The 13,751-nt window shown below is 38.6% G+C and overlaps 1 protein-coding gene across 2 annotated transcripts in view; it reads right to left on the reverse strand.

Moving 5' to 3' along the window:
• PCGF6 (polycomb group ring finger 6) overlaps nt 1-8,563 on the reverse strand; it is a 28,673-nt gene extending 20,110 nt beyond the window's left edge. For both annotated transcript variants that reach the window (XR_006886811.1, XM_046649247.1), the window contains exons 1-7: nt 8,153-8,563; nt 7,296-7,395; nt 7,113-7,209; nt 6,271-6,326; nt 6,117-6,176; nt 5,084-5,192; nt 487-514 (exon numbers count right to left, since the gene is read on the reverse strand). Coding sequence is in view for 1 of the 2 variants with exons in the window: in XM_046649247.1 (XP_046505203.1) it covers nt 487-514; nt 5,084-5,192; nt 6,117-6,176; nt 6,271-6,326; nt 7,113-7,209; nt 7,296-7,395; nt 8,153-8,512 (810 nt within the window). In the remaining variant the exon portion in view is untranslated. The remainder of the gene's footprint in view (nt 1-486; nt 515-5,083; nt 5,193-6,116; nt 6,177-6,270; nt 6,327-7,112; nt 7,210-7,295; nt 7,396-8,152) is intronic.
• Nucleotides 8,564-13,751: the final 5,188 nt, after the last annotated feature.

Genomic DNA, 13,751 nt, shown 5'->3' on the forward strand with positions numbered 1-13,751 from the left:
CTGTGTACAATGACACCTGTGATATCGGAGCCTTTAAGACAACTCTGAACTAAACTATGTTACAAAGAAGTTCAGTCTCACCTCTGAAATTCTTACTTGTTACTTGCAGTAACAAGTCAGGGCAGGTTAACGTGAGCCAAAAAAGTTACATGCAAATAAAATTTTAAGCTCATTTTTAACTCTAAACGCCAACTATGCAAAAAATGCTTTGAAACATTTTTTAATCACCAAATTAACATAGCAATTGGTTTTAGAGTTTTAAAAATTACTCACTTATTTTTCCTTAGACTTCTGAATTAATAACAAATCTCTACTTAATAACTCTTTTCTCATAAACCTATTATAAGAGAGCATTATTAAATGTACTTCATATTTCAACAACTTTTATTTATAAAACACTCTTTGTTGTAATTGAAGACAATCTCCATGTGATTGCTATGCTACAGGGTCCTCTTGTGAAGTAAATGAAAAACAAAAGTAAAATACCTTAAAATGTCCCGTGCCTTCATTAGCACTGAAAAACGAAAACAAATTTAATTAATAAAATATTTTAAACTATATAATCATATAACACAGAAAAATAAGATGACTCTAAGTATCTAAGGAACATCAATTTTAAAACACCGTCACCTGTGTTTAAACGAATGCAGTTGATTGTCACCTCTGCCACCTAGTGGTATGACAAAGGTAGTTTTATCCAGTATTTCACACTACTTTGTATACTTACTTCCAGGAGTTAAAATTATATTCGTTTTTTTTTTTTTTTTTAAGATTTTATTTTTTTCCTTTTTATCCCCGAAGCCCCCTGGTACATAATTGTATATTCTTTGTTGTGGGTCCTTCCAGCTGTGGCATGTGGGACGCTGCCTCAGCATGGCCTGATGAGCAGTGCCATGTCTGCGTCCAGGATTCGAACCAATGAAACACTGGGCCACCTGCAGCAGAGCACGCGAACCCAATCACTCGACCACGGGGCCAGCCCCTATATTCTTTTTTTTTTAAAGCTTGGCACCTGAGTTAACATCTGTTGCAAATCTCCCCCACCCCGCTTCTCCTTTCCCCAAAGCCCCCAGTACATTGTTGTATACTCTAGTTGTAGGTCCTTCTGGTTGTGCTATGTGGGACACCACCTCAGCACGGCCTGATGAGCGGTGCCATGTCCACACCCAGGATTGGAACTGGCAAAACCCTGGGCCACCGAAGGGGGGCGCGCGAACTTAACCACTCAGTCACGGGGCCGACCCCTAAAATTATTTTCTTAATATTTAGATTTCCCCCATATGTAGGATTCTAACATTTTACAGCTTAAAGTAAAACTTCTTTCTTTCTCTATCATAATTAATGTCTCTTTTTCTCTATAGTAACCTTTACAAGACAGATTTCTTACAAGAAGGTTGCTGTATTTCCTGTTGTTTTACTTGTAGCATAATCACCTGGGCATGATTTACTCAGTTTGCCTTTCACCTAGAAGCGTAGCTTTCTTGATTAAATCAACTACTTTTTACATCACGAGGAGGCAAGGAGCACTTCCTTTGTTGAGCATCTACTAGGTACCAAGCATACTAGGTCTTCATATATTATGCATGTTTTTCATTTAGCTTTCACAAAGCACTGCAAATCAAGTATTAGTATCCCCATTCTACAGATGAGGAAAATTAAGCTCAGAGAGGTTTAATAACTTGCCTAAGGTCACAGAGCTAGTAAGTGATAAAGCTGGGATTCAAACTCAGGCGTGCCTAGCACCAAAGCCCACATTCATTCTTCCCTATCATGCTGAAGAACAGACAAGATCACAACTGCATCACCTACAGAGTATTCTTAGATACAAGTATAACAGAGAAATATAATCTTATATTAAATATAAACTATATAAACACAAAACACAAATTTATATATACATTTTATATAAAATATAAATCTAAGATTATACATAATCTTAGCATTATAAAATAAAATATCCTACGCATTACAAGAATTATCTCTACAGAATCCATGATGTATGGATTCTACCTGAATACCTAAAGCGATAGAGAGCTTCTTAACTGACAAGTTAGTTCATTCTATTTGTGGGCAATTTTGTTACACATTGCCTGCTCGCACTGAATCAAATATGTTTCTCCCTGTAACTTATACCGACTGGTCCTGGTTTTGCCTTTTGGGACTTTTGTGAATCAGATCCAATCTTTCTTTTATCTGATAACCCTCTAAAGATTTAAAATTAACTTGAGGGGTTTATGATTGCTTTCTCTTCTTTGGGCTAAATATTTTTGTTCCTTCTGCTGCCATATATGACATGGTTTCCAAACCTACTTATCTGGTTACACCTCAGTTTACCAACATCTCCCTTAAAATCTAGTACTCAAAGCTGAACATAATACTCTAGTTGGACTAACAGCATACAGTGGGACAGTGCCTCCCTGGTTTACTATAAACGTCGCTGAGCTTAAGACTGAATTAAACTTTTGTCATATCATACATCACACGAGTCCATTTTCTTTACTAGGCAGACGTTGTACATATTACAACACCACGAACTACTTTAACCTTTAATTTTGAACGACCCTGCATTATTTCAATATTCACATATTGATAATAGTTTAGATATGCTAGGAATATCATATGTTGATTCTTACAAGAATCCTGTGAGTTGCTATTATAACCCCCAATTTAGAAATATGGAAAGTGAAAATCAGAGAAGCTAAGCTACGTCCCAATGGTTACATATCTTTTAAGTTAGATTCTTCAAAGCCTATGCTTTCTATACACACTATACTGCCGGTGTGAGGTTCTTTCTTTTCATAATCTTCTACCTTACACATAGAAACCAAAGAACAAAATGAAGTACAAGACTATCTTAAGATCACAAAAGATGCATGCCCAATCTAGAGAGGAAATCTAATTTCATATTCCAGTGGTTGAAAAATCACTGCCCACAGGCTGAATCTACCTCAGTTTTTTTTTGTTCCTCCAATTCAAGCAAGGTCACCAGTGGACCAAATTTGTCCTCGTACTTGCACCAGGTTAAAACTCATCTGCCACTTGTCCCACCATGAAGGAACTTCCTAGGAGTTACCCTCAGTAGCTTGACTTTTGTGGTAACACAAAAGCCTCTCCATGCAGTGAAAATGTGGGGCTTTACCTCTGGGGACTGGGGACTTGAAAAGGATTCTTTGCCACTGGAAGCTTTCTTCTCGTTAACCATTTGAAAACAGATAAAGGAATATATTATAAGGTAGACAGACTACCCATCGTAATCATCAACATGTGAGGTTCAATTCTCTCATTTTACAGACAGAGAAGCTGATGCTGTGAGAAGCTAAAACTAAAACTTCCACTAGGGCAAGGCGTATGGCTAACTTATTCAAGCTACATTCCCAGCAGCTGCCAGCGTGCTGCGCTGGCATATAGCAAGACCCTAATAAACATCTTATGAATAAACAAAACATAATTCGTTCAAGTTTACAAAGCTCGATAGAGAAGCTAGGACTTAAATCTGGATCTTCTTATTCCAAGTGAGGCTCTTTTTTCTACAGCAGGAAATGTGTTAACAATGTAACAACTTTGGTAAGTGGTAATGGCCGCCTTGAGCACTCTAGTCAAGTCTCAAGCATTGGGAAAGCTCGCCATGATTAATTATTGATTTCTGCTGTGGGCAAAGAAAGAGGTAATGGTGGCACACCCATCACATCTTTGCCATCTTTGCAGTATTGCCACTTTTCAAAAGTGCATCCCTGCTACTTTTCAAAGAGGGTATAAAAAAAATTTGATTGTCAGTTCCTACTGTGCATTAGTGGAAAAGATTACATTTCCTCAAAATAATTTAGAAATAGAAATTCCTTTCAATTTTCAAATTTTAATTAGCTAGACTTATTAAAAATCAAGTTACATGGTAAAAATTCAAATACAATGAAAAGCCTACCCATCCCAGACTCATAGACTCCAGGGCCCTTTTCTAGAGACAACTGCCATGAACTTTTTCTTATATGTCGTTTCAGTGATGGCCTGTGCATGTAAAAATCATACGTATATGCACATATTTTCCACCACCGTCTTTAAAAAAACATAAATGGACACATGCTATATATTGTCTTCTGCATCTTGCTTTTTTCACTTAAGACATTTTGGAGATTGTTCCATAATGGCACATATTTGTGTGCTATATACCATTATTTAACCAGTTCTCTTTTGGACATTTAGGTTGGAATACATTCTTTAGGAACAGAAATTGCTGGTTTAAAGTTTGGTATTACATGGTTTCTTCTCATTCCTCCAAAGAGATCTTTATTTCATTATCATCAACCATTACTCTGTGGGCTTTGTGGAGACATAAGAAAGGTTTCTTGCCTCTTAGGGGTCCTTAATATCAGTTGAGAACACAGGATAAATACACAAAGAGCTACATACAACATAGAAAAAGCTAGATACTAAAATGATACATGCAACCTAGAGTTATAAGGAGGAAGTGACTGAGAAGAAAAATAGTCATCAGGGATACTAAACATTTAAAGCAACATTGTTTATAATAGTAAAAAAGCTGGAAATAAGTTAGACCTTCAACAGTACAAGAAAAGATAAATTATGGTATATTTATTTTAAGGGAATACCAAGCAATGGTGAAAATGAATGAACTAGAGCTACACATTTCAACATGGATGAATCACACAACGCTGAGCGACAAAAGCAAGCTGGAAAACACTACTGGTGTGATGCCATTTAAAGTTTTTAAATGGGCAAAAACAATTCTACATATTACTTAGTAATAGATACACAGGTGGTAAACATATAAAAAATGCATGGGAACGACAATCATTGTTTTCAGGAGAGTGGTTATTAATCTCTAAGAGAAGGTGGAGTGAACAGGAAGAGGCAGCCAAGGGGCTTCTGCCATATTAGTATTGTTTATTTAAGCCAGATGAGGGAGATACAAGTGATTATTATCCTTTAACCTTTTCCTAATCTTAAATATTTCATAATTAACTTTTAAAAGGATATCAGAAAAACTTGGTTTTACCTGAGCTCAGGATGACTTCATAACTGTTGGGACTTAAAAAGTTACTTACTTTAAGGTTAAGGGGGCACTCACCCAATGAACTCTAGTAATAAAGATGTATCAAGCTCAGGTGGAATACGAAACACTGATTCTAAGGCTTTCTTAGATCTTCCTTTGTTCGAAGAGACTGGCTGTGGAACAGCTATTTGACAGCCAAACAAAAAAGTTGAGTTAGAATAAAGATTTCATAAATTGAGATCTTTGAAAAATAATTACACAGCTATAACTATGTCAACTATTTAAAAGATCATAAAGCACTCAATCTCCCTTCCTTTAACAACATCAGCAAATCTATCAAAGCCAGTGAAAGTAGAGGCAAGCTTGGGGACCACGCCACAAGGAAAGGCAGACATGTGTGGCTGGTTTATCAGGCCCACAGAGAGGGCTCATGAGAACAGCAACAACAGTTGTAGATAACCCTTAACAAGCACTCCTACGTGCCAGGGTTTATGCTTAGCACTTTACATGCACCATCTCATTTAATCCTTATTATAATCCCATGACACAGGTACTATTGCTTTTTTTTTTTTTAACCATAAAGAGACTGAAATTACAGTTTACTGAGAGTAGACAATTTGCCTAAAGTCACCCACGTAGTAAGTGGAAGATCCAGGATTTAAACCAAAATCTTTCTAACTTCCATACTATGACATTACCATCATCATAAAAACGATTGTTTGAGCAGTTACTATGTTCCAGGCACTGTTTTAAGTGCTTTGTATTAATCAATGTATACAAAGTATCCTTACAACAATTTTATGAAGTGCTATCATTACCCCTACTTTCTAGATGAGGAAACTGAGACAGTGAAATACTTTGCCAAAGTCATACAGCTACTAAAGCAGCAGAGCTAGGACCAAACTCAGACAGTCTAGCTCCAGAGTCTGTACTCTTTAATTCTCATAAATAATTAAATTGAATTACAATACATCATTACCTCCAAAATCCTTCTCTTTGATCATAAAGTAGTCAAAGCTATCACCAAAAAGAACCCCAAAGGGAGTAAAGTTCATTAAGTTAGTATTCTTCAATCTATAAATACATCATGGTATACACCCAAACTTACCAGGTTTAGGTACTTCTAGACCTCTTTCTTTATAGAAATCATGCATTTGCTTTTTTTCTCCTAAAAAATGATAAAACACAGACTAAATTACACTTTAACTAGTAGAGTCAGCAGAGATTCTGGGATTGACAACTATGTAATAAAATAAACTTACTTTCCTCTAGATTGATCACTAATTTGTACACTATGTCTTGTAATTGTCGGTCCAACCTAATAAAAGGAAAGGATGGAGAATACCTCAGAATTCAGCAAAACGCATTTTGGTACAGAGTGATGCTCTTTGTAAGTAACCGTTTTCTCTTGGGAGTGGACATCTCCTTTCTCAGAGGTGTTTACTTTTAGGTAGTACTCATGGTTCTCAACTGAGAGAACCTCAAGTCATTATATGTAATCACAATTATAAGTAATTGTAGACTCTTGAACAGTTTGCTAAATCGTTCCACGTGTACTGGTCTTAGTCCCTTGATAAGAATGTGAGTTTGAGAGCAGAGACTGTATTTTGAACTTCTGTGTATCATATGCAAGGAACTCTTCTATGAAGGTAGTAAAAATGTAATAGTATTTGCTGAACGAATGAAAGCAATCCACTTTTAGTATTTTTCTTCCCCTAGGAAACTAAGCATGAACTGAAAATTTGATTAATAAGCCACAACAACCTACGACAGATAGGCTTTTCTAAAAAGGCCAGCTGTTTCAGGTATTACTTTTAAAAAATAGAATTCTAAATATACAGAAAATGACAAACCTACACTAGCCTCATTAACTTGAATGATGGAATTAACAAGAAAAGAGGCTTGTGCCTCTTTTTTTTTTTTTTAAGTCCCCAGGAGATATCACAGTGCCTGGTACACAGTAAGTGCTCCATACGTATTCCTTTAAAGAATATGTAGTTCCCTTTAATTCTGAGATAGGTCGAGAATTTATTCCCAAATACAAAACTTCAAGCTTTCAGAAAAAGGATACTTAAAATAAAAATTTTACTTATATTCTTCTTACCTTATGTTATAGAGAGGTTGTGTCTGATGTACTACTATGTTGCATTTTGGACATCTGTTGCTATAGTAAAAATGTCTTACAATGCAGCTTTTACAAACTGTTGAAAAGAAAATTAAATTAGGATGCTTTCGAGACATTTCAAAAACTGAATATATTATTTGGAGATGTGAACTACATGCTTACACGTATGAAGACATTCTGTAATGGTAGTTGCATCTATTAAGTAACCTTTGCAAATGGAACACAAGATGTACGGGGTCAGCTCAGAGAGATTAATCAGGCGCTGCAAACGCAATAGAAATAGTGTTAAAATACAAGTCCTTGCCTTCTCAAATTCTTAAACCATAACCCCCAAATTTCATTATAAACAATGTGTAACTTACTTTGCAACAATGAAAGCATGTTACAGTACCTCCAAAGCGTCAAAATACTGCTCAAAGTTACAATAACACAATATAAACGGATGTTGCAAAAATATTTCATTCTTTTGGATATACTGTATACTGCCTGCTGAGGGGCATCTTACTTTATGACTGACTTACAAGGTGGGCAAACTTTCCTGATATTGGTGTTTAAGTTTACTATACTAATTCTGATTGGCTAAGTGTATTCCTAACTTGATGAAGTATGCGCTATCACATTAAAAAAATTTTTTTTCTTCCAAATTAGAGATTGATTAGGTGGGAAGGGTCCACTATCCTTTCAACACCCTGCAGAAATGGGCTGTTTCCCCCGTCCAACTGTAAGCTCCTGGAAGGCAAGAGCACGGTACCCGCCGGGCACGCAGTAGCTTCAACAATCATTTACAGAAGGAGTGGGTCGGACCGGAGAGCATAAGCGATCTGCAGGAACCTCCCAAGATGAGTCGGCAGGGAACCGGGACAGAAGTCCGGTCCGCGCCACATGCCGAGGCAGGCAGGGTAGGGAGGGGTGGAGGTCGACGCCAGCGCCAGGGCTGCAGCGGCGAGCTGGGCTAAGGAGCCGGCTCCGCCCCGGAGGCCCCTCAGCCCTGCGTGGTCAGGCAGGGGGGCTACAAATACCTCCTCCTCGTCCTCAGAGTCCGGCCGGCCCCCCTCCAGCCTCAGCGAGAAGTGGCTCATCTCCTCCTCCTCCTCCTCCTCGTCCTCTTCCAGCTCCTCATCCTCCTCCAGCTCCTCGTCCTCGTCCTCGAAGGGGCCCCTCAAGCGGCCCAGGCTGCGCTCCGGCTCCAGCTCAGGGGGCCGAGAACCCGAACAGCCCGGAGCCCCCGCCTCGGGCAAAGGCGGGGGCCCCCCCTCACCCGCTGCGGGCACAGGAGTGAGGGCAGGCGGGGAGGCGGGAGGCGGGGGCGGCATGGCTGCGGCTCCCTCGGCCTTGGCAGGGCCCGCGTTACAGGTTATCACGACCGGGACCCCCTCCATGCCGGCCGAAGAGACCAGGCGAGGTGAGACCCGGCGGCTAGATAGCGCGGGAGTTCCGCCCGCCTGCCGACGCTGCCAGTGCGCAGGCGCGGAAGACCTGCACGGCCCGCTGGGAAACGTGGTTCACTGCCCCTCACCTAAGCCTGGCGTGAGCTGAGCCGCTCAGGTACATAGGGCTGGGCTTGCGGGCCACATCTTGGAGGAAGCTCGCCCAATTTTCCCTTTGAAAGGCTGATGCTCTCTTCGCTGCCTTTTAAAAACCACGAAATTGGTACCGTTTCAGACAACAATATTCTGTCTGCATAGATTGATGCGCAGACCACTGAAATAGGTGGTATAATGATGTTGCATTACGAATAACAATGATTTCATTTAAGTATCAATAATGAGTTTCTTCCATCCAAGATTTTTTCCTTTAGGAAGTATTAAGTCCCTATTTTGAAATATATAAGTTTATTTATTTGGAGGAATTAAACCTTGTATTGCCGCAAGATGGAAATTTAATTGCCATTCGAAGACCATCCATGATTCCCCATCACATAAAGGAAAGTCGATTATATTTAATTCAACAAATACTTACCAAGGGTCTACCATAGCAGGCACTGAGACCTACCCGCGCGCACCCACCCCCAATTATATTAGGAGAGAGATTTGGAGTTGGCATACTTGGCGCTCGCTGGCTAAGATAGTGCCCGCTAATGTCATGATGCTTGCAAGCCAGATTCAGGAGGGAGCCAAATGCTCCTTAATGAAATAATGCTGGGGAGAAAATCACATTTGAGAAAGAATGTGTTGTCATTGAGTAAAATTAATGCTAATTTGAGAGTGGTGTACATACTTCTTAGGGAACTGGCAGTCAAGTCACTAAGCTCTTTTGGGGAATACTGAACCCGATTTGGTGTGCACCCATTGTTCCTGGACTAGACCCCACTTCTCCCTCTGCAGTCCCCAAAGTCTGGTCAAGTCTGAGATACTGAAGGTTGCAGGATCCAAGAGGAAATGGAAGGAAGGAAATGTCTCCTCCAAATGGAGGGAGGAGGATGGGAACTCGACGAGGATCTTGAAAGAGGATGGTTGAAGAGAGAGAGAAATTGAAGTAGACAGACCTATACACCTGAGATACTCTCCTTACAAAGGCCTCCAAGTGGAAGAACCTCCACATGATTATGTCATATAAGTAATAGCTTCTATCCTCTCAGCATTTTAAGAGTTACCTGACAAAAGAATTCTTGTACCATGCATTTTAATTATATAATTTTGAAGTAGTTTATGAAAATTTTATTAATAATAATAGTATCAAGAAAGCTTTGGAGCCAGCCCGGTGGCGCAGTGGGTAAGTTCGCACATTCTGCTTTGGGGGCCGGGGGTTCACCGGTTTGGATCCTGAGTGTGGACATGGCACTGCTCAGCAAGCCATGCTGTGGCAGGCGTCCCACATATAAAGTAGAGGAAGATGGGCACAGATGTTAGCTCAGGGCCAGTCCTACTCAGCAAAAAGAGGAGGATTGGCAGCAGATGTTAGCTCAGGGCTAATCTTCCTCAAAAAAAAAAAAAGAAAAGAAAAGAAAAGAAAGCTTTGTTTTATGTGGAAAATGTGAAATACTATATATATATCCTACTGGTTATGTCTCTCTGGTAGAACCCTGACGGATACATATAGTAAATGGCTTAATTATGTGATTTTTAAAATTTGTGAGACCTTCCAGAATGTATCTCTTTCATAAAATGAGAATTTCTTGTATCTCCGCTGTGACTCTTGTGTGTTACCACATCCAAGTTATATCTTGGGCACTTATCCAAATCTTTACAGTTCGATAAGGCACCAGAATTGAGTCACACCCTAGACTGAGTCAGAACTTCACTCTCACTCTGGGTGCTAACTTGTTAGAATGGTGTAAATATAAAAGAACACAAGTGGATCTAGTACAACCAGTAATTGTCCTCCACATATTGGGATTTAGACTGAGAGAGATGCTGTAGGAAAGGTAAAACACTAGTACCAGAGTTCCGTACAGTCCACACACTAATTCACTATCTCCTTAAGGAGATAGTAAAGGCTGGTTGACTGTGAAGAGTAGTGGGTCTTTGGGCATCAATTTTTCAAAGCAGATCCATGACCAATACGGGGGGACTGGTTAGGGAATCAAGAAATCCGTAAGTGCTCCTTGGGACTTGGAGTGATTTCCCAGTACTTCTTGATTGTGAATAAATAATTCACCAAAGACTTTAATTTTTAAAAGGAGATAAAAACCAAAGGGCTTAATGGTATCAATATTCACTTCGAAAAATATTATGAGAAAAATTTTGTCATCAAATGAATATGCTATGTAAATAATTACTAATACAACTCTGACCTCAAATACAGATTTCAATCAAGGTTTAGGCTTGATTTCTAGATACTATTATTTACATCTATTCACTGTGCTGATTTGCTAACATAATTAGGGCTCCTGAAACTCACAGCTTTGTCTTGATTTCAAAGATACCATGGCTGCTGATCTAAAATTCTGTATTACTTGCTTGAGTCCTACACATCATGTCTTCTGACATTATACAACAAATTGTATTTATGAAAGAAAATAAAACTTTAGATTCCTCTGAAACAAGTGAGATTCCAAAGGATTTAAGCATCATGGTACCCTTCCCAAATTAAAACGTGTTTTCCTTTGTCTTCCCAAGTAGCCCATCCAAGAATGGCTTCCTTTGAGAATTCCATTATAGAGGTTTGTAAGAAGCATACTAGGCCGGCCAGGTGGCACCGTGGTTAAGTGTGCATGTTCTGCTTCGGCAGCATGGGGTTCTCTGGTTCGGATCCTGGGTGCGGACATGGCACCACTTGGCAAGCCATGTTGTGGTAGGCGTCCCACATATAAAGTAGAGGAAGATGGGCACAGATGTTAGCTCAGGGCAAGTCTTCCTCAGCAAAAAGAGGAGGATTGGCAGCAGATGTTAGCTCAGGGCTAATCTTCCTCAAAAAAAAAAAAAACCATACTAAATCTGATTAAAGGCAGTGGATAAATATACTAATTTCTTTTTTGTTAAAAAAAAAAGTCAGTAGAAAGGATCAATGAAACTAAGACCTGGTTCTTTGAGAAGATTAACAAAATTGACAAACTCTTAGCCAGACTCACTATGAAAAAAAGAGAGAAGGTTTAAATAAATAAAATTAGAAACGAAAGAGGAGAAATTACAGTAGATATCACAGAAATACAAAGTATTATAACAATACTAGGGAAAACTATATGCCAACAAACTGGATAATCTAGAAGAAATGGATAAATTCTTGGACTCATACAACCTCCCAAAAGTGAATCAAGAAGAAATAGAGAATCTGAATTGCCCCATCGCAGGTAAAGAGATTGAAACAGTCACCAAAACCTCCCCAAAAATAAAAATCCAAGACCAGATGGCTTCTCTGGGGAATTCTACTGAACATTCAAAGATTTAATACCTGTCCTTCTCAAACTATTCCAAAAAATTGAAGAAGATGGAACACTTCCTAACACATTTTATGAGGCCAACATCACCCTGATCCCAAAGCCAGACAAGGACAACACAAAGAAGGAAAATTACAGGCCAATATAGCTGATGAACATAGATGCAAAAATCCTCAACAAAATATTGGCAAACAGAATACAGCAATACGTTAAAAAGATCATATACCATGATCAAGTGGGATTTATACCAGGGACTCAGGGATGGTTCAACATCCACAAATCAATCAATACACCATATTAACAAAATGAGGAATAAAAACCACATGATCATTTCAATAGACAAAGAGAAAGCATTTGCAAGATCCAACATCCATTTATGATAAAAACTGAATAAAACGGGTATAGAAGGAAAGAACTTCAACATAATAAAGGCCATATATGACAAACCCACAGCCAACATCATACTCAATGGGGAAAAACTGAAAGCCATCCCCCTGAGAACAGGAGCAAGACAAGGGTGCCCACTCTCACCACTCTTATCCAACATAGAACTGGAGGTTTTGGCCAGAAAAATTAGGCAAGAAAAAGAAATAAAAGCTATCCGAATTGGCAAGGAAGAAGTGAAACTCTCGCTGTTTTCAGATTACATGATTTTATATATAGAAAACTCTAAAGAATCCATCAGAAAACTATTAGAAATAATCAACAACTACAGCAAAGTTGTAGAGTGCAAAATCAACTTACAAAAATCAGTTGCTTTTCTATACTCTAATAATGAACTAACAGATAGAGAAGTCAAGAATACAATCCCATTTATAATTGCAACAAAAAGAATAAAATATCTAGGAATAAATTTAATTAAAGACCTATACAATGAAAACTATAAGACATTATTGAAACAAATCAATGATGACATAAAGAAATGGAAAGATATTTCATGCACATGGATTGGAAGAATAAACGTAGTTAAAATGTCCATACTACCTAAATCAGTCTACAGATTTAACGCCATCCCAATCAGAATCCCAATGACATTGTTCAAGGACATAGAACAAAGAATCCTAAAATTCATATGGGGCAACAAAAGACCCCAAATAGCTAAAGCAATCCTGAGAAAAAAGAACAAAGCTGGAGGCATCACAATCCCTGACTTCAAAATATACTACAAAGCTCTACTAATCAAAACATCATGGTACTGGTACAAAAACCGATGCACAGATCAACGGAACAGAATGGAAAGCCCAGGAATAAAACCACACATCCGTGGACAGCTAATCTTTGACAAAGGAGCTAAGAACACACAATGGAGAAAGGAAAATCTCTTCAATAAATGGTATTGGGAAAACTGGACAGCCACATGCAAAAGAATGAAAGTAGACCATTATCTTTCACCATATACAAAAATTAACTCAAAATTGATTAAAAACTTGAAGATAAGATGTGAAAACATAAAACTCCTAGAAGAAAATATAGGCAGTACACTCTTCGACATTGGTCTTAGAAGGATCTTTTTGAATACCATGTCTACTCAGGGAAGGGAAACAAAAGAAAAAATAAACAGGTGGGACTTCATCAGATTAAAGATCTTATGCAAGGCAAAGGAAACCAGGAACAAAACAAAAAGACAACCCACCAACTGGAAGAAAACATTTGCAAATCATATATCCGAGAAGGGGTTAATCTCCAAAATATCTAAAGAACTCATACAACTCAACAACAACAACAAAACAACCCAGTCAAAAAATGGGCAGAGGCTATGAACAGACATTTTTCCAAAGAAGATATACAGATGGCCAACAGGC

This window comes from Equus quagga, chromosome 2 (assembly GCF_021613505.1).
Source record: "Equus quagga isolate Etosha38 chromosome 2, UCLA_HA_Equagga_1.0, whole genome shotgun sequence".
Lineage (NCBI taxonomy): Eukaryota > Metazoa > Chordata > Mammalia > Perissodactyla > Equidae > Equus > Equus quagga.